The sequence below is a fragment of the Pelodiscus sinensis genome, chromosome 4 (genome assembly GCF_049634645.1).
Source record: "Pelodiscus sinensis isolate JC-2024 chromosome 4, ASM4963464v1, whole genome shotgun sequence".
Lineage (NCBI taxonomy): Eukaryota > Metazoa > Chordata > Testudines > Trionychidae > Pelodiscus > Pelodiscus sinensis.
Window position 1 is genome coordinate 83,950,827 of NC_134714.1, and position 27,937 is coordinate 83,978,763.

The window sequence follows — 27,937 nt, forward strand, 5'->3', positions numbered from 1 at the left end:
TCCTCCCTGCTAGGCTTGGGAAATTTCCCGTATCCTCCTCTTCCTGTTGTATGTGTTATTGCGGGCAAACAAGGCCAGGTTCAGCCTCAGGCCTGTATAATGCCTTTGGCTTCGGAGAAATAACTGAGGCTGCAACATGGCCTGTGTGTGTTGGTGCATTTTGAGTTTGGCTGCCTGGATCTTCTGCCTGTGCACTGCAGCATCCCTGTTGATACCCCTCTCTCTGGGAAGCATGTTTGCTAGTTACCTGCTTTTGCCAGTTCACAGGGGGCAGCTCACAGGTTGGGTTTTGGTGGGTCTCACCAGAATGAGGGTGGATTTTTCTTTTGCATTTATCTGTATTTGGGTCCAGAGGCAGCAACTCCTCCCAAATCCTAATGGCCAGCTCCTACCACTGTTCCCAGGCAGCTATCTCCCTAGCTGAGTGGGACTCGCTCACATACCAGACGAGGTCTCCACAGTGTTGTGCAGGAGACCTGAAGTGTGTGAGAAGAGACTAGCCTTTGCATTGCTGAGGAAGTGCGCAAGAAATTCTGTCAAGCAAGCCGGTCTCATGGCCCTACATTATCTCTCTCTCCCCAGCCCCTGCGGAGATCCTGGATGCAACAGAAGAAGAGAAGTAAGTTGCTTGCTGGTTTGTATTATTTGTTGCCCAGACCCTCTGTGTTCTGTAACCACCTGCCTTCACTGCAGCCTCCAGCCACCACCACACAATCCCAGGTACTGAATTCTGCTCCCACCCTGGTGTTCTTTGGGGCAGGAGTAGGGTTTGCTGGTGAAGCACTGTGGCCAGACTGAATTCGCCTCCCTTACCAGACTGGCTTCCTCCCCGCAGCCTGTGTGTGTGTCACTTCTCACTTTGCCTGGGAATCTCTCTTTTCTCTTCTGCCCAGTGGTGAGACCAGTTTGCACCAGGCAGCTGCCCTGCGCCAGCGCACCATCTGCCACTACATTGTGGAGGCTGGGGCTTCACTCATGAAAACAGACCTGCAGGTAAGGTCAGAGGGGCTGTGAATGGGAAGTAGGAGTGCTAGGAACAAGGGTGTACATGGGGCATGGGTGAGTGGCTGGCGCAGAGATGGAGAAGACTGAGGAGCAGTGAAGGGAACATTAGAGCACGAGTTTGGAGCCCAGTCAAATGTGCCACATATTCCCTGCATGAAGGGGGTTCCTGGGTCTGTCTCACCTAGCCCTTTCCCCTCATGGAGCAGAACCCTGCAGCTGCATAAAGGGTTAAATATGTCTTCTCCTAGCTCTTGCCTGCTGTCCCTGTGGCAACTGGCTGGAATGCTTTTTCCCCCTTCCCACCGTCTGAGGTCATTGCAAGGATAGTCTCACCAGACCATTCCCTGCCCAGCACCACTGTCAGCTCTCCTAAGTGTGGGGACGGGGATCTCTGAGAGATGCTTTGGAACAGCCCCACAGAGTGTTAGCGAGTGGCTCAGGCAGCGCTACTTACATGCAGAATAGATTCAGTTGTGTCCTGGTGCCAGCAGCGTGTGAGGCCCAAGCCGTAGGGACTGGGATGAAGTCATGTCTCTGCCAGAGGACTTGCATCGAAGAGGGCAAGGTTATGTTTTGATACAAGAGGTTCCCAGGGACTGGCATACGGTGGCAGGGAAGCAGAAGTGTCAAGCTGTGAGTTGGGATGGAGCACAGGGAACATAATAGCATCTCGGTGCCGGGCCAACTCGGGGAGTTGGTGGCTAGCCAAGAGGTGCAGTCATGTCTTGGTGCCAGACGTTCCCAGGGGCTGGGCCACAGCGCAGAAGCTCACCTGGAGAGCCAAGTCTAATGAGGCTGTACAAGCTTTTAAATGCTTTAGGCCAAGATCAAGCCCTTTGCCAGCAGCCAGGGAGATGTTTTACAAATACTCACCAGCAGCTGCCCTGCTTTCCTGACTTCCAGCGAATGGCTCAGGCCTCGGGATGTGCCTGGGTCAGAAATGGCTTTGGTGGCTGCACGTTGAGTGCATAGAAACAAAGGAGAAAGGGACCAAGGTAGGCTGAGGACTCGGAAGACTTTGCCAGGGCAGTTTTGCTAAGGTCGCACCGCAAGTTTTCTGGGCATGGAATCCTCTTTGAAGTGAGAAGGGCCCGGATGTTTGTTACCTTGAGTTCTCGGGGACAAGTGGCCCCTCTGAGTCATGCTGAAGAGAATTTGTTCCAGAATTGACTGCCTAGCATAGGAAAGTGGGCCTGCTGGGGTGTATCTGCTTATATAAATGCATGTCTGGGCTTGTGACTGGTTTAGGAAGTCCTGCATCCTCAACAGCACTGACTGCTTAGAACTTTCCTGTAGTAAGGACAAGAACAAACCGCATTCTGGAAGCCCATACGTGAACCCTGATCCTTACAGAGCTGGAATACAGTTTGGTAATGTGTGTACAGTCCAGTCTGATCCCCCACACTGCCTGGTTTGGCAGAGCAAACCAGGGTAGAATGGTCTGCATCATGTTACATGAATCAGTTGGGCCGTGCGGAGGGCCCCTTGCAGCTCTTGTTTCAGGCTGTGTCTGCAAACTCCAGCAGGCAGCACAGCATCGGGACTTATGCAGTCAGAAGGGAAACCTAGTATTTCCTTTCGGTCAATGAGTGTTTAGCTTCTGCGTACTGAGAGGAGACCCGTGGAGGAGCACTGGGCAGTGAAACACAACACCCTAGCTCCAACCCTGTCAGGGGAAAGATCTTTGAGATCCTGGGGGGGAGGGGTGCACGCGCGCACGCCGCAGACAGACACACAAACTGCAAGTGGCTGTGTGTGCCTTGCATCTATCTGCCTTTGTGCCTCTGTGTGTGTGGGCTTGTGCCTGCAGCTGCATCCATGTTTGTGAGACCCTTGCGTGTCTGAGCATTGTTTGCCCAAATGAAATATAAATGTGGGTAGTCCCAGAAGCTTGTTCCCTTCCCCCTTGTTCTGGCTGCCATCACCCTGCTGAGCTCTGCGAGCCAGTGTGGGTAAGTTGCACTCTCCTTGGAGAGGGGGTTTTCAATGGAAGCGGCAGAGTGCCAAGGTTTCCTTGGCCCTGCTCAGCAGAGGGTTTGTTCAGCCGGAGAAGCTGGGGCAGTTAACGAGCGGGAGGGGGAAGGGAGGAGAGGGGAGATGGAGCTGAAAGCTGTTAACAGATTTGCTTTTTATGGAGTGCGGGAGTTCATTAGTGGACACAGTCCAGATGGCTGCAATAAGCTGGTGAAATGTGAGCCTCCTTGAGGAGCTGGAGCAGTTACTGGGGGGGTACCAAAGGGGAGGGATGGTGTTTCAAAGCTCTCCCCAGACATACACCTCGTTCCTCCTTCCAGCTCTTTCCCCCTCGCTCCAGTCTGACTCCACAGAGCTGGGAAAGCAGCAGGTTAAAAATGATTAGAGACCCCAGTTTTGGTCATCTTTGTGTGCCGTGCATGAGGAGGGAGATACACAGGACAGTTTCTGTTCCATCCCACAGGAGATGGAAATGGCTTGACTGGGGCTTATCTAGCTAGCATCTCTCCTCGTCTCTTAGCAAACATCTAAGTATTCTTTCCAGAAGGCACCCACCTCTTCCAGTCCTGCTTCCCCTCCCTTTCTGGCAAATCTGTTACCAGCGGACATTGCACTGCACATCTGCCACGTGTCCTGTGGGGAACCAAATATGGACGGCAGCAGTTTGACCCTGGATTCTGCCCTCTCGCAGCCTGTGGCTCTGGGGGAAAGCAGCATTTCTACAAGTCCCCAACAGGACACAGAAGTGGGCTGCACCTTTCTCCTTGTGCTCCTGCCTCTGGACCTACCAGAATCATCCCAGGCCGCAAGCACCCGACTCTGGTGTGAGCCATGGCACACATGTACAAGAGCCCATGGGGGCAGGGAGCAATTACATCCCTCAGGGGGCCTCTGTTCATCAGTCTTGGGAGAGGTCTGTGAGTTGAGGGCCCCTCCAACCTTTCAGCCTGGCAACAGCAGCTGGAACAGGAGAGGCAGCTGGTGGGAGGAATTTTTATTTTGTCAACAGGATTTAGCGGAAACAAGACAAAATTCTTAAGCAGCCAGGTCCTCGCATCCTCCCAGGAACTTAATGGGGCTCCCCACCAGGGTGCATGCCCCACAATTAGAAAACCAGCACACTAGGCTACAAGATACACTCCCATGAAAGGGGAAGCCCAGGGCAGGGGGCTACCCCAAGCACAGAGCTGCTAGGCCAGGGAAGGACATGGGCGTGTGATAGAAGAAGAGCAGCGTGATACTCATGCTGAGCAGAGGCCGAGAGAGCTCTCCCCACACAGTAAGATAACCCACCAAGAGTAGAGACAGCAGCTCTTATGCCCATGGTCAGCCCACAGCACATCCCATGGCAGGGCAGGGAGAAAGGGCTGAAAGCATGGTGGCCGCCATCTTGGACTGAGCTGGGGACAACCAGAGCTGAAAGTACAAGCTGCTACAGCTTGAGCTGTAGGTTCAGTGCTCTGTGCTTGGAGCTGTAACAGACTCACGTATGCTGACCCTTGGGTGCAGAGAAGCCCCGCTGACACACACTTGTTGCAGGCTGTGGGGCGGGATCTCCTGGGGATCTGTTCGGAGTTTCACCTCTGCTTTTCTTCCTCTGCACAGGGAGACACCCCCAAGCACAGAGCCGAGAAGGCCAATGACTCTGACCTGGCTGCCTACCTCGAAAATCGACAGCACTACCAGATGATCCAGCGGGAAGATCAGGAGACGGCTGTGTAGTGCTCAGTGTGCCTTACCCCGCAGTCCTGCCAGTGTGGGCAGGACAGGAGGGCGACCACCGAGCTATGGGTCCAGCCCACCCCTCCCTGGATCTCTGCTTGGTCCCAGGAGGAGGGGAAAGAGGTGGCAGCAGCTCTGACCCAGGCCTGGTTGAGGCTGTATTCATTTGTATGGAGGACATTTGGGACTCAGAGCCTGGCTCGCTGCCTTCCCCCATCTCCAACCACATTCCATATCCCCTGCACTGGATGGACTCTGCTCCTGCAGCTCTCCCACCTGTGCGTCCTGTAGGAGCCATCTCCATGGCTGGGAAGAGATGGAGACTCTGTGCCGCCCTTGTAGGCAGGAGTAATGGCTGGTGCCCCCTCAACAGCCTCTAGCCCTTAGGTGCTCGCGTTCAGCCTCCACCTGCCAGCCCGTCGTGGCTCCAAAGTGCCGCCTTTGCACTGGACTCATCACCACTAGCACTGCCCTCACTCGTCCCCAGGAGCCTGCCCACACCACGCCTGGCAGAGCCCCAGGGAGTCTCAGAAAGCAGCTCTGCTCCTGCACTTGGTGCTAGCTGGCTCTCCAGATGGCAGAAGAGGTGGGGATGCTTGTGGGCCTGAGCGGTTAAGTGCTACTGAGTTCACCTAGCCAGACCTAACACCTCCCCCTCCTCCTGCCTCCCTTTGCCCCGAGGCTCGGTGCAGCTGCGCAAGGGACTCCCGACAGCTGGCCGGAGCCCCTGGTATGTCCAGTGGAGGCAGGCAAGCTGTCCTCTGGTCGAAGTTGGAACCTGATGCTGCAACAAAATGTCAGCGATGTGCCCGGATCTTCCAGGCTTCCTCTTCCTGGCACTCTCCTCACTTTCCTGATTCCCCTCTCCAAGCTCATCTCCTGCTCCCCTTCCTTCACATGTGTTTCTAATTTGCTGAACACCAGCAGGCTTTGAGTGTGGGTAAAAAAATGTGCTGTTTATGCAGCAGGGAGGCTGCCAGGCTGGGGGGAGAGCTTGTAGTTAACCATAGTACTGGGTTCTTCCTGTACCAGCACCCCCATTGCAAACACTTGCCCTGGGCCCTCTGAATGTACAGCTGGGGCAGTCACGTAGTTTGGAGTGCACCATAGACTAGATGCTCCCATACCGAGAGCCAGCGCCTGCATCTGTACAAGTGCCCCAGGGTGTGAGAGCCACAGCTTTAGATGTAAGGGATAGAAGATGCCCTGTTGAGCCCTCTGGACCCATGGCCAGAGCAGGCTTAGTTCTTAAAATCTATTCCCAGGGCTTTGGCTAAGCAAAGCCCACCCCAGCTCCTATCAGCATGCTTCCCAAGAAGCAGCCTGTGTCCCTTGGCTCGCCTTGCTGCTACTCTTCCCCCTCTTCCCCCCACCACCATTTTGCTCCCTACTGAGCCCTGCATACTTCCCTCCCCTTTGCTCGGGGGCTTTCATGCCCTTGCCTCATCAGATTCCTTGTCTGGGCTGGTGCCCCCAGTTCTCTGTGCATGGCCCCTCCTGTCTACTCTGAGCTGCTTTGAGCTGTGTGCTCACCCAGCAGTATGCGTCTTCCCTGGCTCTTAGCTACTTCGTTTGCCACCTTTGCAATAGACATAAAAATAAAGAAGGGGAGTCGGAGCCTCCTCACTGCAGTGGCCCCAATTCCAGGTGAAGTCTGCCCCACACATTCCAGAACAATAAGGCTAACCCTTCTGCTGCGTGGGAAGCCCTAATCCTGAGTGTGGGTGATATACCAAGGAAGTAGCCAGCTGGCCCATACCTGGCTGTATGCTAGGGTGGGAGCAGCAGGACTTTCCAGGCCAGAAGCTGAGTAGTTCAGGGGTGAAACTCAGATGTGGAGCACAAGCAGCAAAACATGAAGATTCAGTGGGGCCATTGTGTGCCCTGAAGGAGCCAGGAGGCGAGAGCCTTCCAGTGAGTTCATTTCAGCCTTGGGTACCGAGACCGCTCTGAGAAACAAGGCACGAGGGAGCTCCACTCTCCTAGCAGGTCTTTGAGCACTGGGGCTGTGGGAGCCTGTGCTTGGGGCACAGGAGGGGAGGGGCAGCTTGTTCATTTGGTTTACAGAGCTGGGGAAGGGGAAACCTGCTTTTTAGCATGTTTGTTTTCAGTAGTTCACTCTTCCCAGCATGAGTGGAAGAAAAGCAGAATTGTACTGCCCCCATCCCATCCGCTGTTATTCCTGTTGTGGTGGAGCTTGTGTCATTAGGAGCTGCTGTAATCTGCCTTGAGCCTGTTTGGGCACTGTATCAGTGCTGCTACCAGGGAGTCCCCCTCCTGTGCTGTGGCTATTCATCCTCTGCTTGGACAGCCACCCACCCCCTACATGAGGACAACTGTGTGGCAAAAATCAACAAGCCTGGCTACCACAGGCACAATGCTTGATGAGTTGCGAGCCAGATGGCCTGGTTTGGAGGCAAAGGTGGTATTTGGGCCTGCAGAGATACGGAGGGAGGGGAGCCCACAGCTAACCAACCAGCACTCACCATCCTTGCAGGGGAGATTTTCTTGCATCCAGCTGTGCCCCAGGGTACAAGTGAACAGAGTGACCCATCTGTCCAAATGCATGGGGTGAGATGGTAGTTTTGCAAGTCTGCATCCATAAAACAAGTGCTACCCAACTACATAGTACAGCAGCAACCCCCGGGAAGTAAGACGCTGGCATGCAATGGGGCCAGGCTGCTTGGGTCAGATGAACCATCATGGCCTTGCCCTTGTCCATTCAAGAGAAAGGTGATTCTGAGCCAGTTTAGGCTGGTGATCATTTGCTGGGCACCACTGGATGACGTTCCATGTCCCTCTTGCACAGATGCAGAGGGTCAGGATAAAGGGCCTCATCGTCCTGATGGGGCTGCCTGCTAGCCCACAGCAGGACAGACCCACTGTCTCATTAATTGCACAAGCTGCTCTCTCTGCGGGGACACTGAGTCTGGCCTGAAAGTGTTTACACCCTGAACCCATCCTCCCCGCTCCGTTTTGTACATTCTCTTAGTCTTTGTACAGATAGTTCAGACACACGCTGGTCACTTCCCCCGTGTCCTTGTGTGTGTCCATGAGCTGAGTTGCGGTGCAATTCCAAGCCTGGCTTGTTTTTATGCGAGGGGATGGGTATTTTGTAATACCAGAGGGTGGAGATTCTGTGCAGTGCCTGGTTTCTGTCTCCTAGACTCTTAGGATTGTATATTTGTAACTGTTGGGACTGTGGCTCTGGCAGGCCAAGTGCCTGGACAGCAGCCTTCACTCCCTTCACTTTTCATCTTTGACAGTTTGGATGTTGTAGTTTCTTGCCATTAAAATAAAAAGGACATTTTACTGCCTGTTGATGTCCCCCTCTCAGTCTGCAAGGATGATAGATGCTACAGGAATGAGCTAGCCAGCCTCATGTGAAGCTAAGGTGGCCCTTCAATAACATGCCTCCTTTCTAAACCCTGGCCTGGAGTGCAGAAGGATGAACCAGGTCCTCCCTCCCTAGGCCCAATGCCTTTCTTTGCAGAGGACCCCTCCCCACTGATGTGCACTTGGCCAGTGATCCAACAGTGCAGTGTAAGGTAGCATGGAGAATTTCTCTCTCCCCCTCCCCACCCCCACTCTGAGGATCAGCATGAACTGCGAGCTCCCAATTTTATGCCTGTTGTTTTGAGCATTGTCTTCTTTCTTTTGGGGTCAGGTTCTTATGGGGTTTGTGTCCCCATAGTCGGACCTTCCTTGTCCTCTGCAGCTGCAGGGTTATTTGTTATTATGTGAAATTGATTTGCTTTGAAATTGGAAGTGAGGATTCCTGCAGGTGGGGGGTCAGGGGAATCTTGGAGCCAGGCTTCGTGGGTTCTGTTTGCAGTTCTGGTATTGATTCATTCATATGAGTGTGAACAGTTCATCTCTGTGTCTATATCTATGTAAAATAGAGAGAACAAGCCACAGTACTTTGAGCTATGCCTATTGAAGATGTTACAAATGGACACAGAATTTGCTCATTCATGAGGTAGAGTGAGGGCTGGGAAATTTATTTGCCTCAAATTCAGACCCCCAAAGGCTGTGTAAGTAATCTTCCCCCACTATATTCTGTAGGTTAGCTGGAATTTCCAAGTTTCCCTTCTTCCACCAATACAGACTTCCTTCCCACCCCTAGGAAGCCTTGTGTCACTCACAGCCCCTCTTAAGCTAGTGGCAGGATTTTTGTGGCTGGTACTGTGCATGCTAAATTGCACCAGCCCTTTTGTTTCTCTGCTCAGTGATCAAATATACATGCTGGGATTTTTTTGGGGGGGTGAAGGGGAATAGTTCCATATCAGTGTCCAGACCCCTCAGCATTTGAGCCACTTCTCCCCAGTACTGTCTGTAAGGAGAGAGACCAGTTTTCCAGCTGCCTTGGTGTCATATTTTTTGTGGGGAGAGAGAGAGAATTCAAAAATCCTATTGCTCTGATGAGAGTCTGTAGGATTCTGCATCCAGTTCCTTGTGGGAGGTGGGGAGGGTGGAAGAAATGTGCAGTTCCATACAGAGAGGTACTGGATTTCTGAAACTCTCCCTGCCTGCAGGACATGGCCTCCAGAGATTCCTGTAGAATCCAATGGGGAGGGGGGGATGGAATTGGGACGGGGTTGGAAGTGTGTAAGTATAACAAGTACATTGGTATGCTCATAGATGGAAGACACCTGAGTGCCCGCTGCCTACACTGCTAGCATATGTATGCCACTGAATACACACACAAACCCAGCTCTTAGTAACTAGACCCTGTGCTGAGTGCTGGAGGGTGCACACATGGGCCGTGTTAATCATTACCCTCGTCAGCTACTCTCTATCCCAGCTACCACCAAGACAAGGCTGCCCGTCCATGTTCTCACAAGGACAGGTTACAACCAAACAGTGCCACCTTTATTAGGGGCCCATGCCATGCTTTTCCAGGGCACCTTTAAAAGTCAAGCCAGTAAGTGGTGGATTGTTTCTGTGGGATTTTTTGCATTACATCTATCTACACAGCTGCAGGGAAGTGCCCTTGGGTTTGTCCCCCCTTGGAGTCCCTCCGCTTGCTTGGAACAGGCAGAGGGCTGTCCCCTCCCTTGCAATTAAGTGATCCTTACAAATGCACTCTGCTTCCCAATCACCAAACTGTCATTACCATGCTCTAGTCCCTAGGTGGACAAGGGAATATGGGAGCAAGGGGAGGAGCAGCAACAGCAGGGAGAGAGAAAGCAAAGAAAGAAAAATACTATTGATTTTCAGTATCTAAGCATGTTGAGAAGATCAAGCATGAGACACTAGCAGGCTCCTGCTGCAGTGGCCTGGTACCTCCTGTCCTCACACTCCATAGTCCAGAAAAGACTGAGCAAAACCAGCAGCTCTTTCCTTCGGAACAGAATATTTCACAGATACCAGGAGCCAAGGTCTTTTACACCACCATTCATACCCATGGGCTCAAGTTAGAGACTTGCAAGCCCTACCAGCTCTCCACAACTGGTCAGGCAGCTCCTCCTGTTCTTTGAAGTTGAACTTTGTCCTTTTCAGGCTCTGTTCAATCTCATTTTAAATATCCAGGGATGGGTTCTTCATCCTGGCCCCTTGGGAAAACAATTCTCCAGTCTCCAAGATGCTTTTGGTGAGATGCAGCTGGAATGTTCCCTTGCATAAATGCACTCCTGTTGCTTTTCTCTGCATCCCTCTGAAGGACTCTTGTTCCTCTTGGGGGTTTCCCTCTTCAGATGCGTATTGCCTTGTTCTCACATCTCCCCATGCTGTCGTGGCTTGGTTAGACACCACGCACCACGAGGCCCCGGGGTAACTGAATGAATCGGGAAGGAGGCCAGCTTATTGTGATGGATCTTTGCCCATTAGTGTCTGGGTAATGGACAAAGAGAGGAGACAATGCAAAGGAAATGTGCTCAGCTCTGGTTTGGAGGTTCTTTCACCCCCTGTATGCTCCAGACATCATGCCAGAATCATAGAAATGTCAGGCTGGAAGGGACCTTAAGTCATTTAGTCCAGCCCCCTGTGCTGAGGCAGGGTCAAGTAAAGTTCAGGTGTTTGTCCAACCTGCTCTTAAAGACTCCCAAAGATGGGGACTCCACAACCTCACTTGAAAACCTAGGCCAGAGTGTAACTACATGTGAGCTTTGTACTTACACATGAATGAGCGTGGCATGATCCTGGACAGTCATTCAGGAAACTGCCAGCAATGTGTGAGTTAAAAGTGGGACTCTCTTGGAGAGTTCAGATTCTGAAGTGGTTTATAAAATCTGTGGCTTCTCAATTCTCTCTGCAGCATCCTTCCAGAGGGGATGGTGGAAAAATTACTTCATTCCCCACCACAACCCCATTCCTTAGGCATGACACCAGCCCTGCTGTCTGCTGGGCAGCAAAGCAGGAGAGCTGGCTTGGCCCCTGAATTCCTCTCCTCACTGGAGATGGAAGGTGGGTGGGGGAAGAATCACTGTCACCAGTGTCCTTTTATTTCCCTGAATTTTTTCAGGGGGGAAGGGGACTGTGCCCAAAATGAGCAGAGGAGGGAAATGCATCCAAGGATCTGGAGCTAGAACAGATTCAGAGATGGTTGTGCATGGGGCCATGTCAGCCTAGAGAGGAGCTGGAATAGTGCCTGTATAGTCTGTGTTGTGTCACAGGATATAAATGATCCTGGGCAGTGGTGGGTGGGCCCTCAATCAGCATGCAAGGGCTGTGTGTGTGCAGCAGGGAGAGAAGGGACACAGGGCTGGTGCTGTAGCCCAGGAGAAAGAGACATGAGTGAAGGAAGGGGGAGGCTGGCTCAGCACAGGTCTGGAAGGCTGCATTGGAGCCTAAGAGATGGTTGTGGAGTCAATGAAATCACTCCTAGAACTTGCTCATGCCCCAGAGATGCCACCACAAACTGTCTACAGATAGGACTTGGAGCCGGTAGGCCCAAAGGGTGGATCTGGCCCTTTGTCTCAAGTCCTATGGGGGTGAGTGATGCCCCTTTGATCCACTCTTTGATCTGTAGCCTCCCCTTGCCCTGCCACATCCCCCTTGCATCTCCCCATCAGTTCAGTTCAACTCAAGAGAAGTTACTGGCGTGACCAGTACTGCAAAAGAAACAGACCCACTGGAGTCTGTCTGGAGTGGATACAAGCCAGGCAGATAAGGACGGTCGGTCACTGCTGCCTGTGCCTGATCGGCGACAGGTTGCGGTGAAGCCCTCTATCTCCCCAGCTGAGTGAGCCACAGGTTTTCAGCTTCACTTTTTCCACCAGGTGCTTTAACGGGGGTTTCAGGACACGGGGGTAGAAAGGCTCTGGCAGCCTCCTCCCCCCGTCATGCTTTGCCTTGGCCTTCCGTGCTACATTTTGACTGGGCTTTGTCTGCCTCCCTCACTTGCTGATGGGCTGGGAAGCGGTAAATGATTCCGGGCACCACCTCTCTTCGGCCGCTGGCCACTGTCTTTACCACCAGGTCTTGGAAGAGGCTTCCAGCCAGCGGGCCCGGGCTGGGGGGAGCGGGACAGTTTCTTCCCTCTCCGAGCCCAGGCGGCCCCGGGGGCAGGATTTGCCGCTGGAGCTTTTGTTCCCTGCCCTGGTTCTCCGCGAAGGGGGCGGAGCCTGCGAAGTTTGGGCTCGAACTACCTTTTGTTGTCAGCTGGGAGCGACGTCAGGGGCCGCTGCGCTCCGCGAGGTGGTGTCCACATGTGACCAGCTGAAACTAGTTCTAAGACACAAAGGGAAGCAGATAGGGAGCGCGGCGGCGGGGCAGCGAGCGCGGCCGAAGGATTAACCCCGGGAGACCAAGTAGCGCAGCGAAGCGAAGCTCGGCGCCGAGGCAAGTGAGTGCGGAGCCGGGGAGCGGGGCCGCGCTCCCCCGCTGCCGGCGGCTCTGGATGGGCAACGCGAGCTAAAGCCCCCGCCAGCGTCCCGCGTGGGCAGCAGCCCCCGCCCAGGCCGGAGCCCCGATCGCACTGCTGGGGAGCGGAGCGCTGCGCTCCCGGGCGCGGAGCTGCCTGTGGGGGGAGCCGGGGCAAGTTCTCCCCGCGCGGTTCTGCCCCGCATGGGCTGTCATCTGCCAGGCACTGTGGGACCCTGCGGTGCTGCTAGAACGGGGGGGGGGGGGGTTAACTAGCTGCCCAGCCCCTTCCGCCCAGAAAAGAGGGATCGGGCCCTGGTCCCTCCTGAGAGCGCACACGCAGTGTCCCGGGCAAGACGCCGCCCCGTGCCTCAGTTTCCCCCGCCCCACCACTAACGTGGTCGTCTCTCGTGGCGGCTGGGGGCTCCTGCGCTGCAGGGGGCCCGGGAAAGGAAACGGTGGCTCTGCCGCCCGAGCCCCTCTGCCCGGCTGGACTCCGAGTTCCCGGGACTGCCGCGCCTCAGTCCCGCTAGGACTCCCCCCCCCGCCCAGGCACAGTCCGGGGGCGTCGCTGGGAGTCCCTGCGCGGCTCATCCCCGGCTCTCGCTCGTGGCCGCTCTCCGACCAGCAGCGAGCCGAGGCGGCGCTTTCCCCCGCGCTGGAGGGACCCGTTGACCCCGGGCCGCCAGGCTCGGAGCAGGCGGGTTTCCCCTGCTGCGGCAGGAGCAACAGCGCTGCAGCCGGGACTCCGGCACCGCGAGAGCCCCGCTCCCCAGTAGGAGCAACCCCCCCCCCCGCCCGGCTGCGGCTCACCGCCCCCCCCGCCCTACTGTGACCCCCCCAACTCTCCAGCATCCTGGGGGGAGGGGCGGAGCTGGGGCTGTGACTCCTCCCAACCCGAAGGCTCAGGGGCGGGCTGTTGGGGCTCTGGGGCGGGTTGCACTCCCCCCCCTCCCCCGCCCGGAAGGGCTGGGGGCTGGGCCAGCCCGCTGCCCCAGGGGTTCCCCACCCAGCTGAGTTAAAGGGGTGTGGGGCGCACCCCAGTCCTTGCTGGGCAGAGCCTAGTTCTCCCAGTGCCTGCAGCTCCTCCCCCGGCTCTGCTGGCTGCAGTCACCCTGCCTGGTGATCACCTCCCACCCCTCTGCTGCACCTCTGGGGCTCCCCAGCTGTTGCTTGGGCCAGTGACAAACTGTCTCCTTAAAACTGCCCATGGAGGGCTCCTACCAACCTCGCAGCCCCAGCCTCTCTTCTCCCTAGCACAGGCCTTCCCCCTCAGTCCTATCAGTGCTCACCAAGGGTGGGGAGACCCTCCTTCTCTGCAACATCTGGTGCAGCCTCCCCGCCTTCCCTCTCCTAGCACCCGCTTCGGCAACAGCCCCGGGTAGGGCCAGCCCCCAGTGATTGGTGGTTGTGACCAGCGATCTGTCCAGGAACAGGCACCCAGGAGGTGCCTAGATGGAAGGTAGGAACAGAAGAGAAGAGAAAACATGCCCCAGCACAGGAATCAGTAAGGCCAGGGAGCCTGAGGAGGGAGCTGCAGGTTAACTGGGGGCAGTTAGGCTATAGAAGCGCAGACAGAAATGGCCCAGGAATCTGTCTGGTAAGTGGGGTGTGCTGCTTTCTTATCTGCTGGTGCTGAAGAGAGGAAAGGGAGTGAGTAAGCAGCAGAATGGAGAGGGAGAAGGGGAGAGCTGGGAAAGGTTGGAGGGAAAGAGGCTGCCCACATCTGCAGTAATGTGGGAGCAGGAGCCAAAGGGCATGCGAGGGAAAGGGTGATTGGACTGGGTCCTGCCAGAAGCTGGCTATGCTGGAGGAGGAGATACTGTTAAAGTGCCCTTGAGAACTGGGACAAGATAGAGATGGCCATGGATTCCTTTGCCAGGTGGTGATCAGGGGAGAAAGCTCTCAACAGATTGGCAGAGAGAGCTGGATGCTATGGAGCTGGGGCATTGCTGGTGTCTGGATCTGCAGGGAAGGTTAGGTTTGGATGGGCCAGATTTGCAAGTCCATAGGAAGGCGAAGTGGAGCCATGGGGACAGGTCTATGTTGGAGAGAGCCCTGATAACACAAGTGAGCAAGGAAAGCAGGTAGCTCAGACACTTTCTGCTCCATTTTGCAAAATCCAAGGAAGCCCAAGAACAGAGCTGCTCTGTGTCCTGGGCAAGGACTGAGAGTAACTGTGGAAGAAATAGCCTGGGATGATACAGCCTCAGGCTACAGAGCAGCTGCCCCCCAGTCAGACATGGAGGCCAGTGCATGCTGCACACATTGAACGCATCTGCCCTGACCCCTGAGCCGGGACTATTCGAGCAACATTAGCACTTGTCCTGCCACAACATTATGGGAGGGGAGGAGCATCTGGCACTATGGGGCAGTGGACAGAAGGGAGTCAGGGGAGAGAAGATTAAAACCAAAGAGAAACTGAAGACCCCAGTGGGCTACGTGAGGAGGAAGGGGTGGGGGTTAAGGCAACAAACCTAAGAGCGTGTGGAGGGAGAGGGCACAGGGAGTTCTAAGGAAGAGAATGGCTCGGGAGAACTAAGGCATGTGGCAGCTCAAGGGGAAGGATATCTGTGGGGAGAGGAGGGAGGAAGATGGCCTCAGAGCAGGAGGCTGGTTTCAGCATGGTAGAGAAGGTTAGTGGCCTTGCCTGGAAGACCATAGGCAAAGAGTAGCCAGGCAGGCAGATTCAGCTGGTGGTGCACGCAATGGATGGGGAGGCAGCAAGCCTCCCCAGTCTCCTTCCCTGCTGCAGTTTTAACCACAGGCAACCTGCTGGCTCCTGCAAGCCAGGACTGAAGGGGAGTCTGTGGCATGAAGCCCCCTTCCATCAGGAATGGGCTGAAACAGGCAACCTCTCTTCCCTCAGTATAGGTTATCATGGTCCCTGGAGAAAGCTCACTGCCCCCAGAGAACCCTGCTGCCCAGCCACACCCAAGGCCTTAGGGTACTGTACCAACACTGTTGCACATAATGAGTCAGTGGGGAAGGGTTAGTGAACCCTGTCCTGGCTCCGTCTGTACTGAGATCCTGGCCAGGAGAGTGTGCTACTCCAGCCTTGGGGAGTTGCTCAGCTCTAGGGAAAATTTCTAAAGCGGCAGGGGTTGGTTAACTCCTTTGTCCCCCTGCCCTGTGCTTCGCAGACTCAGGGAGTCTCTGCTACCTGACCTAGATATAGTGTGAGCCAAGCGGAGGGGTCCCTGTATTGAAAGCAAGGGGCGCAGGTCAGATTAGCAGGAACGCAACATTCCTCACTCCCTAGGGTCACTCAGAGCCTTTCGAGGCCGCCACAACAGGAACCAGAGGTCTAGTGGATGCAGAGGAAGCCGGGAAATATGCTGCTGTGCCTGCTTCAGGAGTGGCAACTGCAGCTGGCTTTGCCTGGCACAGAGTGCAGATCAGACGAGGTCCCAAGGCCCCTCATTGTTATGTTTGGCACTTTGGATCCCATTTCAATATCAGCCTGACATCTGAGCCAAAGTGAGTGAAATCCTTAGCAATGGAAGATGCTGCCAAAATCAGTATAAACTCTCTCAGCTCGACACGTGCAGTCTGCCTGGGGAGAGAGCAGACGTGGGGGATAGATGCCTTGGATCAGCAAGGGGGCCGCTAGATCCAGCTGCAAAAAGGACGACAGTTTTGCAAACACACTTGTGGTCATTTTCAGCTGGAATTGGAACCATGTGGGGGGCTGAAATTTATTCTGAACATTTATGTTCCCTCCCTTTCTCGGTGGAATACTGCAGACTGAATGATGTCTCCAGAGTTTCATTTATTTTTCTTTCTGACTCAGGCACAGTGATGGAAAGTGATTTGCACAGCAATTCTGTAGTGAAGCTTGGAATAGAACCCAGGCCTCCTTGCTCCAGTGCTAGGGCTTTAGCCAAACCTGCCTTGTTTTACTTGTCTGGCAGCAGGACAGCATTCTGCAAGAGTGTTTAGCTGATGGCCCTGCAGGGGGAGCTCAGGCACAGAGTTCTGGGACATCGCACTGAAATGAGGATTCTTGGGGTGTGTGTGTTTGTTTGTTTCTTTTATAACTGTTTCCTGGGGTTTTGCTCACAGGCAGAGGACTAGATTAAGGATGTTAAATAGTGAGTAATTTACTAGTCAAATAGTCGATAGAATTTCAATCGACTAGTCGATAGGCATTCCTGCATTCCTACTGGGGCTCTTGTACATTTCAAAGGAGGAATGCAGAACTCTGCATGCAGCCTGGAAGCCAGCAGGAAGTCTTGCTGACTCCAGGCTGCAGGCAGGTGCCAGCCAGCTTTGAAATGTACAAGAGTCCCCAGCGGAGGCTCTTGTGCATTTCAAAGTGGAAACGCCTGCATGGAGCCTGGGATCAGCAGGCGACTCCCCAGCTGAGACTGGGTTCTGCATGGCATTTCCCCAGACCCTAGGATCAGCTGGGGAGTCTCTGACCCGGGGCTCCTTGCAGCACTGCACTGTGGCGGCATTCCAAAAGGGCAGCGCCACACAGCTGATCCTGGGCACAGCGGTGCAGCACTGCCGCTTTGAAGTACACCCTCTTTCCCCCTTCTTTGCTGCCTGCATCTGATAGAGGCAGCAAGGGGAGGTGGAATCAACTAGTCAACTGGACTATCCAATAAGCTTTTGCTTATTGGATGGTCGACTAGTTAGTGCATCCCACCTCCAGAAGTTGGCGGACATGCTTACCATGCACCAGGGAGGGCAGTTGTACCTGCGTGTTAGCCCACAGTGGGAGCTACAGAGAAAAGGCTCTCACACCCATACTGGGGAGAAGTTGAGGGGTACAGCAGAAGAAGCAGGGAAGTAAAGACCATGATGCAAAGAGGACTAACTCCATGGAGACTTTTAAAAGTAAGGCCAGCCAATGGGCACCGAGGAGCCAATGAAGAGGTCTGTGAAAGTTGCAGGCTGGAGGAGAGACAAGCCAGAGGGAACAGAGGGAGGCTGTATTACCAGGGCCATGTTGCAGAGCTGGGCTGAGGATAGCCAAGGCAGAAGCAATCCTTACAGAGTGGAGGTGAATGGGAGAGTCTGAGTAAGGGGCAATAGAAGACTGCTCCAAGAGCCAGTAGGGAATTGGATAGGAACTCTGTCTCGGGAGGGGGGTGGGGGCGCTTGGTTACCGTAGCCTCATCCACTCCTGCAGGAAGTGCTGTAGAGATCAAGGCAGAAACATAGGCTGTGCAAAGCTCCTTTTGCTCTAGTCCCATGGCCTCCCAGCAGGAGGTATTATGGAACAGGGCAGAAGTGTTGGCTGTAGCCAGCTCCCAGCCTCTGCCTCCGGAAGCTGGGCTGCTTTGGCTCCTTCTCAATGCTGAGCTCTTGTCTTTGCAACCTCTTTGAGGAGAGTGTGGTGGGAAGGCGTTTGAGCTGTGATCTGGCTGGCATAGGGCTCCCCAGATAATTCTCATCTGAGGTGGGGAAGGCGGCTCTAGTCCCCTCAGCTCTGCCTTCAGCCAGCCGGGCTGTGTAATTCTCTGTGACACTTCAATTCAGAGTGAAGCCGGGCGCTTCACAGCAACGACACACAAAAGGTGAGTGCACTGGAGCCTGAATAACGAACTGAGCTGCTTCACCCAGCGTGCTGCCAGGGTGGCCGTGTGGGGGAAGGGAGCGAACACTGACCAAGTGTTTCTCCCCCTCCACACCATACCCCGCGTGTCCCATCCTATAGCTGGCCTGCCAGGAGGGTTTTGCACCCAGGGCAGGATGGGGGAGCCGATTCCCTCGAGCCAGGGTGGACGTGCTGTTATCAACTTGGGAGCTGCCTTGTCATAAGTAACAGTGGGACGGGGTGTGTCCATGGTTTACTAGGCCTTGTACGTGGGGGAGAGGCCCACAAGTGTGAGTGACTAGCTTAGCAATGCACTTGGGATGGGCAGAAGGTGAAGCCAAGCTGGGCTGTGCCCCCTGCATATGGACCTAGTGAGAAGCATCACATCCATCAAAACACATTGGCTCCAAGCTGCTGTAATGTTCAGCTAGTCTAATCCCCTTTCCTCCTAGTACCCGGATTTCACCTGCTCCCTGGGTTGGCAGCTGCCATTTTCTGTATAGGAGTTTTCTCCCTCTTCTGCACATACTGCCTGGCACCAGTCCACTCCCATTTAAGCCTGGGCTTCAGTTGCAACCTGTATGGCTCCCCCTGGTGGTGAATTTGTACATTTGTTTAATGAGGTGCACACATGATAACCCCCCCGCCACTGCCACCCACCATAGAGGCCCCTTGTGAGTGTGGGGGAAGTTGGCTTTGTCACTGTCTGTGCCAGCTCAGCATAAGACAGTGGGTCAATTGCTGTCCTTCATGGAACTGCTACCAGTGGGGAAACCATCAGAGGAAGTCTCATTGGTCATGGGAAGAGCAGGTAAAAAGCTGTTGCCCATCCCCCCCAAACAGGACCACTGCTCTGCCAAGGTCCTTTGTTCACACCCACAGTGCTGCGGGATCTCCTGGAGCTAAAAGGGAGGGACAGATGCAGTGATGTCAGCAAAAGCTCAGACCCCACAAAATAAGGGGCAGCTCCCGCACCACTCTAGAGGGGGCTCCAAAGCCAGATTTCAAACCCATCAGATTCAGGGGACTCAGCTCAGAGTTCAGGTTCCAGCGGATACAGGTGAGGTGGGGAATTCCGCATCTGGATTCTGTGTCCCACCAAGTGTCTGATTTGGGGTTGGATCTATTTCTAGAAACCGTATTTGCTGGAAACTAAGGTGCGTAGGCAGTCACTGACCTGCCCACACAGGGACACTGCCCCTCTAACTTCAATACTGTTCAGGGGCCCTCTTAGAGGAGCTAAAGCTAGCACTGTGGAGCTAAAATAGTAATTGAACAAATGTATGCACTGTCCCATAGCGTGCACATACTCCCTCATGTACTCCGTGCATTCACTGCCTCTCCATGCGCATACAGATGCACGTACACACATGCTCCTCCGCTGTGCACAAGTTCTTGCCTTGCACATTCAAACAGAGAGGCATGTGCATGCACACCCATGACTCCTACTTCCAGGTCTTCTGTTCCCTCCTTGTCCCCCCACCCCCAGACTGGCCTTCTGCATCCGCAGTCCCTTTGTGCCTGTATGGTAATGGGCTGACATTAAGGGAACCAGCAGGGGGAGCAGCTTTCACTTCTAAAGCTCCACATGAGCTCCACATTGTATGGGCTTTTTTTAATCTTCTGTTTTAGTTTTCAAAAAACGATGGTCGTAGGGTTTTTTTCTGCCCTGGATTCTTTTGGAGCCGGATAAAGCTTCCATGGCAGCTGCTGTCCCCATGGGGATTTTTGGCGTGGGCGAGAGAGCCTGCTGGGCGTTGGATAAAAGAGGCACTGGGAAATGTGGGCATGGAAGGGGGCTGAGGAATCACTGGGGTTGGGGAGTCGGGGGGCAAGGCCTCATTACTGCCAGCAGACAAACAGGAGGCTTCTCTGCTTTCCAAGGGCCAGAGTGGCACAACCCTCCCCCCCCCAGGCGGATTGGCTTTCCCAGCCTCCTTTTTTTTCTGGTTTAAAGCTGGGGGTGGGGATTGTGATGTTAATGTGCCTACCCATGCCCTGTAACAAGAGGCCTGAGCCCTCTTCCCCTCCTGATACTCACCAGCAGGAGTCCCAGCAGCTATTCAGAGACAGACAAGGTCACGTGGGAGAAGCTGTAATGAAGGGCGTAATCCTGCATTTTCCTGCTGCCCTGTGTCATTGGGTGTAGGAGGACGGATCAGGCCCAAATGTTGTGCTTAGCTAAGGGTCTGCTGTAAGTTGCACACGGGGCCTTAGTTTGCATGTGACTACAGAGTAGCCTGTAGAGCCCAGAAGAGGTGAAGTGTCTGGTGGCCACTTCCACACACAAACCTGACTCGCTGCACAGTGAGGCACATGGAGATCGTTACAGCGTTGTAGTCATCTGTGATCCTCTCGGGGTGAGCTCTGCGCAGGAGGCCGCGAGCCGGGCTGGTGTGGAAAAGACTTGCTTGCTACCTTGGGCTGCTCCAAGGATGGGGAGGGCAGCATTTATATGACACACAGGCCTGTGGTTGTGAGGGCCCATTGCCTCATTCCTGCTGGCCTGGTAGTGAGGACAGCAGCAATGATAAAAGGTGCCGATCTGCTGAGACGCCCCAGTTGCTGGGCAGCTCGTTATTGGAGATAAGGCTCCTCCTCTCACCCCGCTAGGATGGGGTCTCTGGGGTCACTGTATCCGTCCTTTGCTCTGGAGTGGGAAGGACTCATGCGCCTCTATAACCAGAAGTCCCGTCAGCCAGCCTGCCGGGAGCACTTTCCGCCCGCCTTGGAAGGGGAGGATCGGGCTGAGAGCTGCACTGGGCCATGGCCCCTCTGCTGGTGTGGTCTGGCTGAACGTGCCCTAGCCTGGAGGGAGGGCTTGTAAGTTGAGTGCACGTAAGATGCTCACCAATGTGCACACAGGCTGGGGCGAGTCCCACTCACTGTTGAGCGCTGGTGGGGAGCCAGCCTGACTTCTCTCAAGACTGCAGGGGTTGGCTGTGTCCCAGTCCTGTCCCTGAGCCTGGCTTGGGAGCCCCCCAATCCTGCAGCTAGGGGAGGCTCCTGCTTGACCAGGGGAGCCAACAGCCATGCTGGGCCCCTGGGCAACGTGCGGGGGGATGGCTCCGTGCTCTGGGAAGAAGCAGGGCCTCAGGTAGAAACACTTGCTACATGGGACCTGTTCCCTCCTGCTAGGCACTAGGGCGATTAGCACTCAGAGCAGTAGTGCCTCCCCCGTTCCTGTCCCTCGTCCAGCCCTGTGCCTGGCCTAGGGAAGAGACACAGCTCAGCTCAATGTTTGGGGCTACGTGTTCCCTGCTCCCCTCTACCCTGTAGAGTGACACACGGAGATTGTGGGGAGAGTGCAGAAGGGGCTTCACAGCACTAAGCAGGAAGGGACTGAAATCCCTGGGACTTGGCCCATCTTGAGCCCAGAAGAGTGACCCAGGCACCCTCCCCTGAGCTCAAGCCTGCCCATCAGCATCAGAACCCTCTTTCCCTCCCCAACACCAGCCTGGTGTCCTTCTCCTCTCTCGCCTGGGTCCTCCTCCAGGCTGATGTATCTCCCTCTTCCATGCAGAATGCAGGTCCACGGGCTCATCCTTCTCCTGGTGCTGATCCTCATGACTGCAGCCTCTGAGGCTGGAAAAAACAAGAAAGGTGAGGGACAAATTCATGGCTGCTTAGGAAGAGGAGAATTCATCTCTCATCCTCTGCTCCGGGACTTGCTATGCGTGGGGGGTAGGTCAGGGGTGGGGAACCTAAGGCCCAAGGGCTAGGTGTGGCCCTTAGCTTGCCTGGATCTAGCCCCCAAGGCTCGGGACTTCCCCTCCCCCCCCAGCATTGGGGAGCCTGTGATGGTGGGTGCTCCAGCTCTCCTGCCGTTCCACCATGGGGCTGGTGCACACATCTGCCTCTCTAGGTTCCCCACCCTGGGGGGGAGGATGGTTCATGTTTTTGGCTGCAAGTGAGGGAGGGGAGAGCCCCTATCTAGGGGACCTACTGCTGTTCTGTATCCTTTGGCGTGACTGTCTGCTCTGCACTGCAGACAAGGTAAAGAAGAACAGCTCTGAATGTGAGGATTGGCGCTGGGGGCCTTGCACCCCAAACAGCAAAGACTGTGGCGTGGGCTACCGCGAGGGGACCTGCAAGGAGGAGACAAAGAGACTCAAGTGCAAGATCCCCTGTAACTGGAAGAAGGAGTTTGGAGGTGAGTGCGTAACCCCATCCCAGAAAGAGTCACCAGGCTCAGGGGGCAGCCAAGGGAGATCTGGAGTCTTTCTGTGGTGGTAGCCCCTTTAACCTATGAGAACCCCAACATTACCTTTCTCAGGTCCATGCAAGCCGCTAACCAGGAGCCCAAGTGTGCATCTAGGACCTGACCTCCCACCACCTTTCACCCAGTGTCCTAATGGATCTGTGGGCCTCTAGAGACAGCAAGTCCCAGAATGCAATGCTTTGGCCTGGCCATTCCTTCCTGACAGAGGCCTGCACAATGGGCATGTAACCTCTGCAGACTACCCCTCTGTGAACGGCTGGGATGGCTGCAAGTGGCACAGTGGGCACGTCCGTGTTCAGCACCTCCCTGGTGAGAGAGGCAGGGGCGTGTCTCTTTCCCTGCCAAAGTGAAAAGAGCAGTGCATTGTGGGTGCAATGCAATGGCTGAAAGGCTAAACGCTCTGCCATCCGAGCAGTAGCTGCGCTCTGAGAAGACAGGGCATGGGGCCGACACAGAATTTGCTACTGGAGACCGGTTAGCCTGAAATGAGCAGACGCTCGTCCTGGCTGGAGGGTTCCAGATTCAACTGCTGCTGTTGGACTCCATTTGGGAAGGCTCTGCAGGCCACGTTTGGCCCTTGGTGACACCTAGGGACAACAGGCTGTATGGGCCATAGATGTGACCCAGTGCTGCAGGGCAGGTTAGATAGACCAATGGTCTAATGCAGAATTGGGGGCCTCACACAGTATCTCACAACTGAGCTTTGCTTTACATTTGCCTGGCCGGTGAGGCCTGCCCTTCTCAGTTCAGACCTGGCACCCCTCCGAGACTATGGCAGCTGGTGCTGCTGTCTTCAGAGCTTGAGCTGGGGTTCAGGGACTGGGGCAAGTAGCCTCATCTGCTTTTCCCTTCCAGCTGCCTAACTGTGCCTCACCATCTGGGTATCGGGCCTGTTGGCATGGCCTGTTCGGTGAGACACGCCCATGAAGAACAGAGTTGGGTATCAGGTTCCCCTGAGGGAGCACGAGTGCTGTCCAGATGCTATTTGGATGCTGTGTCTGTGACACAGGGATCAGTTCTGGTACCACATGCTGTGTATAGCTGGGTGCTGATCAGTCAACTAGGATGACCAACTGCCTTGGAGGGCCTGAAGAGCGCGACTAACCGGCGCAATGGGAATGCAATGCAAGGTTGTCCAATAGAGCAGCATGAACACTGTGTATAGTGGGGGTGCTGGGAGCTCTTGAACCAACGCTGTGTGTAATGGAAACCAGTGCAAGCCAGGGGTGGGGCAGCCCCCCTCGCTCCAGCACCTATGGTCCCTGGGGCTCCCATCAGGCTGCCATTTACTCTGGGCCCTGCATAGAACTGATGTCTCCAACCTCTCTTCCAGCCGACTGCAAGTACAAGTTTGAGAGTTGGGGCGGGTGCGATGCGGCCACAGGTCTGAAGGCCCGTTCGGGCACCCTGAAGAAAGCCCTATACAATGCGGAATGTCAGGAGACCATCCAAGTGACCAAGCCCTGCTCTCCCAAGTCCAAGTCAAAATCCAAAGGTCAGTCCCACCACTAGATGTCCTTATCCCACCTCAGCGTGTGGGGAGCCAGTGAACGTCGCATGCATGACACGTTCAAGAGGAACGGAGCCATCCCAGCTAGGCATGTGACCATGCTGGGTCTTACAGACTAAGCTAGGTCGGTTGTGATGGTGTTTCCAAGGACCGTTCTACCACTGCAAAGTGGTGCTGGTGATTCATTAGGAAGGGCTCCAGGTCCGTACTGCGCCTGCGCGCTGGCATGGTGCTGGGCAGCTCTCTGCCTCTGCCAGAGTAACTGTTGGAGGAAACAAACCACTGAGGTCCTTGGTACTTGGGCTCCTTAAGTTCCTGGCTCCGCTCATAAGAGCTGGGTTGTTAACTCGAGCCTGGTGAAATTGCTTTTTGGATCCTTACAGTCCATGGGGCTTCAAATCCCACTGCTGTTTCAAATGGCTACAGGAGTGTCCGTGTGAAATCCTGTTGCCACTAGCAACACTCCCAGGGCATGTCTACACTGGGAAATTATTTCAAAATAATAACACCCGAAATGCGTATTTTGAAATAGGCGTTAACTACTCCTGCTTGTGAAGAGGAATATTTCAAAATAACTAGCCCATTATTTTGAAATAGCGGGCCTGGCAATGTGGACATTCATCTTGTTGTTTCAAAACAAGGGGAGTTATTTTGAAATAACTCCTCGCTGGAGACACGCCACGCCCCCAGGGACTTCCATGGAGACAAGATTTCACCTTCTTTCTTTCCCTTAGTTGGTGAGTTGCAGTACAGCACACTCTAGAGAGAGCTGCATTTCAATGGTGCTTTAGCAATCTGCCTATAGACAGGGGTGGGGAACCTTTTTTGGGTCAAGGACTGCTGAGCTACAGAAAAATCAGTTGGGGGCTGCACAAGTGTGAAGAAAAAAAACACGACTGAGAAGCAGAACGACACTCTCCACATTCCCCTCGCACACCAGAGCCGGGGGGCCCAGGCTGTGCTCTGGGGTAAGGCCAAAATGAGGGTTGTGTGTGTGGGAGGGAGCTGCTGGGAAGCAGCCTACGAGTGTAGGGTCTGGGAGGGTGCAGAAGCAGGTTGGGGGTGGCAGGGTTGGGCGGGAGGCAGGGTGCAAGAGGGGAATAGAAGTGTGGGTACTGGGAAGAAAGGGGGTCACAGAGCTGGAGCACAGCTCCCTGAGGCGGGGCAGTGAGTGCTGAGCCTCAAGAGCCAGATCAGGCCATAGGTTCCCCACCCCTGCTATAGAGCCTGTGAGGCATGTTGGGATCTTTCAAAGCATGAAAGGCCCCTAGTCCATTCTCATGGCTAGTCATTTGAGTCTTGATACACTTTGCTTGTGCCACTTGGAGTCAATGCTGTAGCTGGGAACTGCCAGCTGTGCTTGCCCTCTGCTTCTGAGTGCAAGTCAGTGGTGTATAGGTCATTGAGCTGGTACAGCAATGCCTGGGCAGCCTCCCTCCATTGGTGACCAGGGCATGTCCAGGTGTTGGATGCTGGCCCCTGCTTTGCTCTGCCAATCGTACCTAGTCACTGTATCTCCAAAGCCCAACTGAGTTAAAGCAAATAGTAAAGTGCCTCCTGGTTTGTCAAAGGCCAGGAGGTCTGGGATCTGCCAGTAGCACCATGTGGGACTCACTCAACAGGCCGTCTCAGGCAATGCACAGGCTTGCAGGATTTATCCGGCTTGGCTCTGGCTAGATTCAGTGCAGCTGCCTGACCCATGTGCCACTGCAGCCAGAACCTGAGCAAGAGGTCTGCAGGAGGCTTTGTGTCCTGTTAAGTGCCCACTTCAGATACCCCCGCTGCAGCTTGTACCCGGGTGTGCGCTAACTGGTCTCTTGTTCTGTTGTTCCAAACAGCCAGGAAAGGGAAGGGGAAGGACTAGAAGGCATGGCCCGACCCTCCTATCTCCTAGACACGGTGCCTGAACCCATTTGGACATCCACCACTCGGAGCTGCAGCACGGTCCCCCTGCTCGGCAATGTTTTGCCAGATTCCATTCTTCCTCCTCCCCCAGCCCCCTGCAACTTCCTCCTTAACTGAGATGCCTTTTCTAATCACTAGCTGTGTAGAGACCAAACCCGCCCTTGCCTGAAGGAGGTGCTGTTTACCTTCCCCAGCCCCACTCCGTGCCACTGTCAGGTGCCTTTATTTGGACCCAGTGTTCGCTTCCCTGCATCTGTTTTCAACTGTTCAGTGCCATGTGCGTGGGGAGCTCTGAGCTGGGAGCAGCTGGAGCCCTTCACCTTCTGGACCCCTTGTTGGAGCTCAGTGGCCTCCGGCACATCTGTGGGAAGCTTGTGCCCTGTCTGATTCACAGGGGTGCTTTAAGGAAACAGAAAAGCTAAAGCGCTGACCTTGTTGCTGGCCGGGTCACGGAGGGGAGGTGTAATGAGCAGGAAGGGTGGAGCCCAGTGCCTGCCTGGGCTCATGTGCAATGGAAAAATGTGGAGCCGTCCCCTTAGCCCCTTCGTTCTGGTTGCCTCGACTTTGCGAGAGGCACCATGCGTCTGTCCCAGCAGTGGGCTGCTGTGTGCCTGCAGCTTCCCCTGCCCTGCATTTGGCTCACAAGTTGCTCACCCAAGGCCTGGCCTTTTTGGCCAGGGTGACCCCTTCCTGCTGCCTGCATCTCCACCAGAAGGTGCAACCCTGAGACTCCTGCAGCAACCAGGAAAAATTCCCTCCCCTGCCACCCCCACCCTCCCCGCCACCCAGGTTCATGGGCCTTTCCCTTTTCCTTTCCCGTCTGTTTCTTCTAATCCATGTCTGTGCCGGGGCGCTGTGGCCTCTCCCTGTTTTCCGTGCTCACACAGGTTTTGGGCCAGCCCTCACCACTTTTGGATTGTTTTTCTTTTCCAATAAAAGTCTTTTAAAAAAACAAACCCACCTATAGTCCCATGTCCTGCTTCAGTTCTGGGAACTCTGGGTGGTGCCAGCCAGGAAACACTGTGACATACTAGCTACGGGATCAGTCCTGTGGCTGCTGCCTAGCCTGGCGGGTTAGCCAGGGCTCCGAGGAGAGGGCTGGACCAAGACTGTGTTAAACAGCTTCTGCATTAATTAAAGTGAATAAATCAATAGTGGGGTAAGACAGAGAAAGTAGAACAAGAATTACAGGCCACCTTGGCACTGCAGCACTTGGTCTCTACCCAGGGCATACTGGGAACAAAACTCCTAGGCTATGTCTACACTGCAGGCTTCTTGTGCAAGAACTGGTTTGCGCAAGCGTTCTTGCACAAAAGGTCTTGCACAAGAGCACGTCCACACTGCCATGTGCTTTTGCGCAAGAGCGGCCATGGCAGTATGGACGCTCTCTTGCGCAAGAAAGCTCCAATGGCCATTTTAGCCACGGCGGTTTCTTGTGCAAGAAACCTGTTGCCCATCCACACTGCCTTCTTGTGCAAGAAGGCTTATTCCTCATGGGGAGAGGAGTAATGCTTGAACAAGAAGCCCTCTTTTCTGCTGCTTTACTGTAAATTCACTTGCACAAGAAATGCATGTGCAGTGTAGATGCTCCACAAGTTTTTGCACAACAGCTGTTCTGCAAAAAGCCTGCAGTGTGACTTAGACCTAAGGTTAAGCCTGGGCCAGGAGAGGATTTGTAAACCAGGTAGCTATAGAGGGAGGTGGTCGTGGTTGCAGTTTATGGTGCCAGTCTATTACTGCTAGGCTACGTCTAGCCTGGCCCCTTCTCCGGAAGAGGCATGCAAAGCAAGCAAGTCAGAATAGGGAAATCCACAGGGGATTTAAATATCCCCCGCGGGATTTAAATAAACATGGCCGCCGCTTTTGTTCCGGCTCGGGGAAAAGCCGGAAAAGAGCGTCTAGACTGGCGCAATCCTCCGGAATAAAGCCCTTTTCCGGAGGATCTCTTATTCCTACTTGCAAGAGGCACGTACTTGCAAGTAGGAATAAGAGATCCTCCGGAAAAGGGCTTTATTCCGGAGGATCGCACCAGTCTAGACGCTCTTTTATGGCTTTTCCCCAAGGAGGCTTCCTGGCTTGACTAAGGATTGGCATAATCCTTTGCCCCCCCCCCTCCCGGGGGGGTGAAGCATGAGCTGGCTGTAATCTGCCCTGAGATGCATTTGCACAGGACAGCTTGAGCCTATGCTGAGAGGACTTCAGTATGTGTGGTTAGGGGGTGGGCAAGTTTCTGTGGCCTGTGCTGTGC

The 27,937-nt window shown here is 54.7% G+C and overlaps 2 protein-coding genes across 7 annotated transcripts in view; both read left to right on the top strand.

The window, feature by feature from the left end:
* DGKZ (diacylglycerol kinase zeta) overlaps positions 1–8,018 on the top strand; it is an 86,916-nt gene extending 78,898 nt beyond the window's left edge. For 3 of the 5 annotated variants that reach the window (XM_075927590.1, XM_075927587.1, XM_075927586.1), the window contains 3 exons: positions 583–619; positions 894–993; positions 4,585–8,018. In XM_075927590.1, the coding sequence (XP_075783705.1) occupies positions 583–619; positions 894–993; positions 4,585–4,701 (254 nt within the window). In that variant the 3' untranslated portion in view covers positions 4,702–8,018. Of the gene's footprint in view, positions 1–582; positions 620–893; positions 994–3,523; positions 3,802–4,584 lie in introns of all 5 variants that reach the window. The other 2 variants (XM_075927589.1, XM_075927588.1) reach the window with 1 other exon arrangement.
* Positions 8,019–12,297: 4,279 nt separating this feature from the next.
* On the top strand, positions 12,298–26,645 carry MDK (midkine). 2 transcript variants are annotated; one of them, XM_075927591.1, is made up of 5 exons: positions 12,298–12,487; positions 21,576–21,655; positions 22,044–22,205; positions 23,608–23,769; positions 25,623–26,645. In XM_075927591.1, the coding sequence occupies exons 2-5, from the start codon at positions 21,577–21,579 to the stop codon at positions 25,646–25,648; spliced, it is 429 nt and encodes a 142-aa protein (XP_075783706.1). In that variant the 5' UTR covers positions 12,298–12,487; position 21,576; the 3' UTR covers positions 25,649–26,645. The 2 variants fall into 2 exon arrangements, with proteins under 2 accessions (XP_075783706.1, XP_006117348.2); XM_006117286.4 differs by having other exon boundaries at positions 12,298–12,483.
* Positions 26,646–27,937: the final 1,292 nt, after the last annotated feature.

Bases quoted from the DNA above. Each gene is read 5' to 3' on its own strand.
- MDK (XM_075927591.1), top strand. From the start codon at position 21,577: ATGCAGGTCCACGGGCTCATCCTTCTCCTGGTGCTGATCCTCATGACT. The intron at 22,206-23,607 runs GTGAGTGCGTAA...CCTCTCTTCCAG, and splicing joins CTGGAAGAAGGAGTTTGGAG to CCGACTGCAAGTACAAGTTT. The intron at 23,770-25,622 runs GTCAGTCCCACC...TGTTCCAAACAG, and splicing joins GTCCAAGTCAAAATCCAAAG to CCAGGAAAGGGAAGGGGAAG.